This window comes from Plasmodium fragile, assembly GCF_000956335.1.
Source record: "Plasmodium fragile strain nilgiri unplaced genomic scaffold supercont1.59, whole genome shotgun sequence".
In the NCBI taxonomy this organism is placed as follows: Eukaryota; Apicomplexa; class Aconoidasida; order Haemosporida; family Plasmodiidae; genus Plasmodium; species Plasmodium fragile.
Window position 1 is genome coordinate 63,816 of NW_012192639.1, and position 698 is coordinate 64,513.

The following is a 698-nucleotide window of genomic DNA, read 5'->3' on the forward strand; positions in this document are numbered from 1 at the left end:
GCAAGTGCAGTTACAGCCGCAAGTGCCACAAGTACCACAACCACCACAAGTGCAAGTGCAGTTACAGCCGCAAGTGCCACAAGTACCACAACCACAACAAGTGCAAGTGCAGTTACAGCCGCAACAACCACAAGCGCCACAAGTGCCACAACCACCACAAGTGCCACAACCACCACAAGTGCCGCCACAACAGCCACAAGTACAAGCCCAAGTAGAAGGAGGAAATGCAGTGTATCCAGGTACACCAGAACAGCAGGCAATGGAAAATTCGCAAGATGCAGATTTTGTTACATTCATGCAGGGACTAGAAGACGAGTGGGCAAAACTAGAAATGAACTTAAATAAAGCAAGAGAAAGATGGATACAAGAAGTTAATAAAGAATGGTCCAACTGGATCCGCTCAGTAGAAAATAAATGGTCACAGTATAGTAAAGTTCCAAAAAAGACAGAAAACCCTACAACCTTCAGAAAACAAGATGCCGGCAACAATAAATGGAAAAAGTGGTTTAAAATGGAAGCAAAATCTAAAAATGATGCACAATTGAAAAAAGGTCCGGAAGATGCTACTCCTCCCGAGTAATTTACAATATCTTTGAAACATGTGACACAATTCAAAAATAGGAAAATCAAACAATGGTTTATGTGTCACTAGCAAAAAAAAAAAAAAAAAAAAAAAAAAAAAAAAAAAAAAAAAAAAA

General features: G+C 39.5%; 1 protein-coding gene across 1 annotated transcript; it reads left to right on the plus strand.

The window, feature by feature from the left end:
• Positions 1-259: 259 nt before the first annotated feature.
• On the plus strand, positions 260-580 carry AK88_04305 (uncharacterized protein; the record flags this gene model as incomplete). Its single annotated transcript, XM_012481915.1, has 1 exon — positions 260-580. The coding sequence occupies one exon, from the start codon at positions 260-262 to the stop codon at positions 578-580; it is 321 nt and encodes a 106-aa protein (XP_012337338.1).
• Between the last annotated feature and the right edge of the window lie 118 nt (positions 581-698).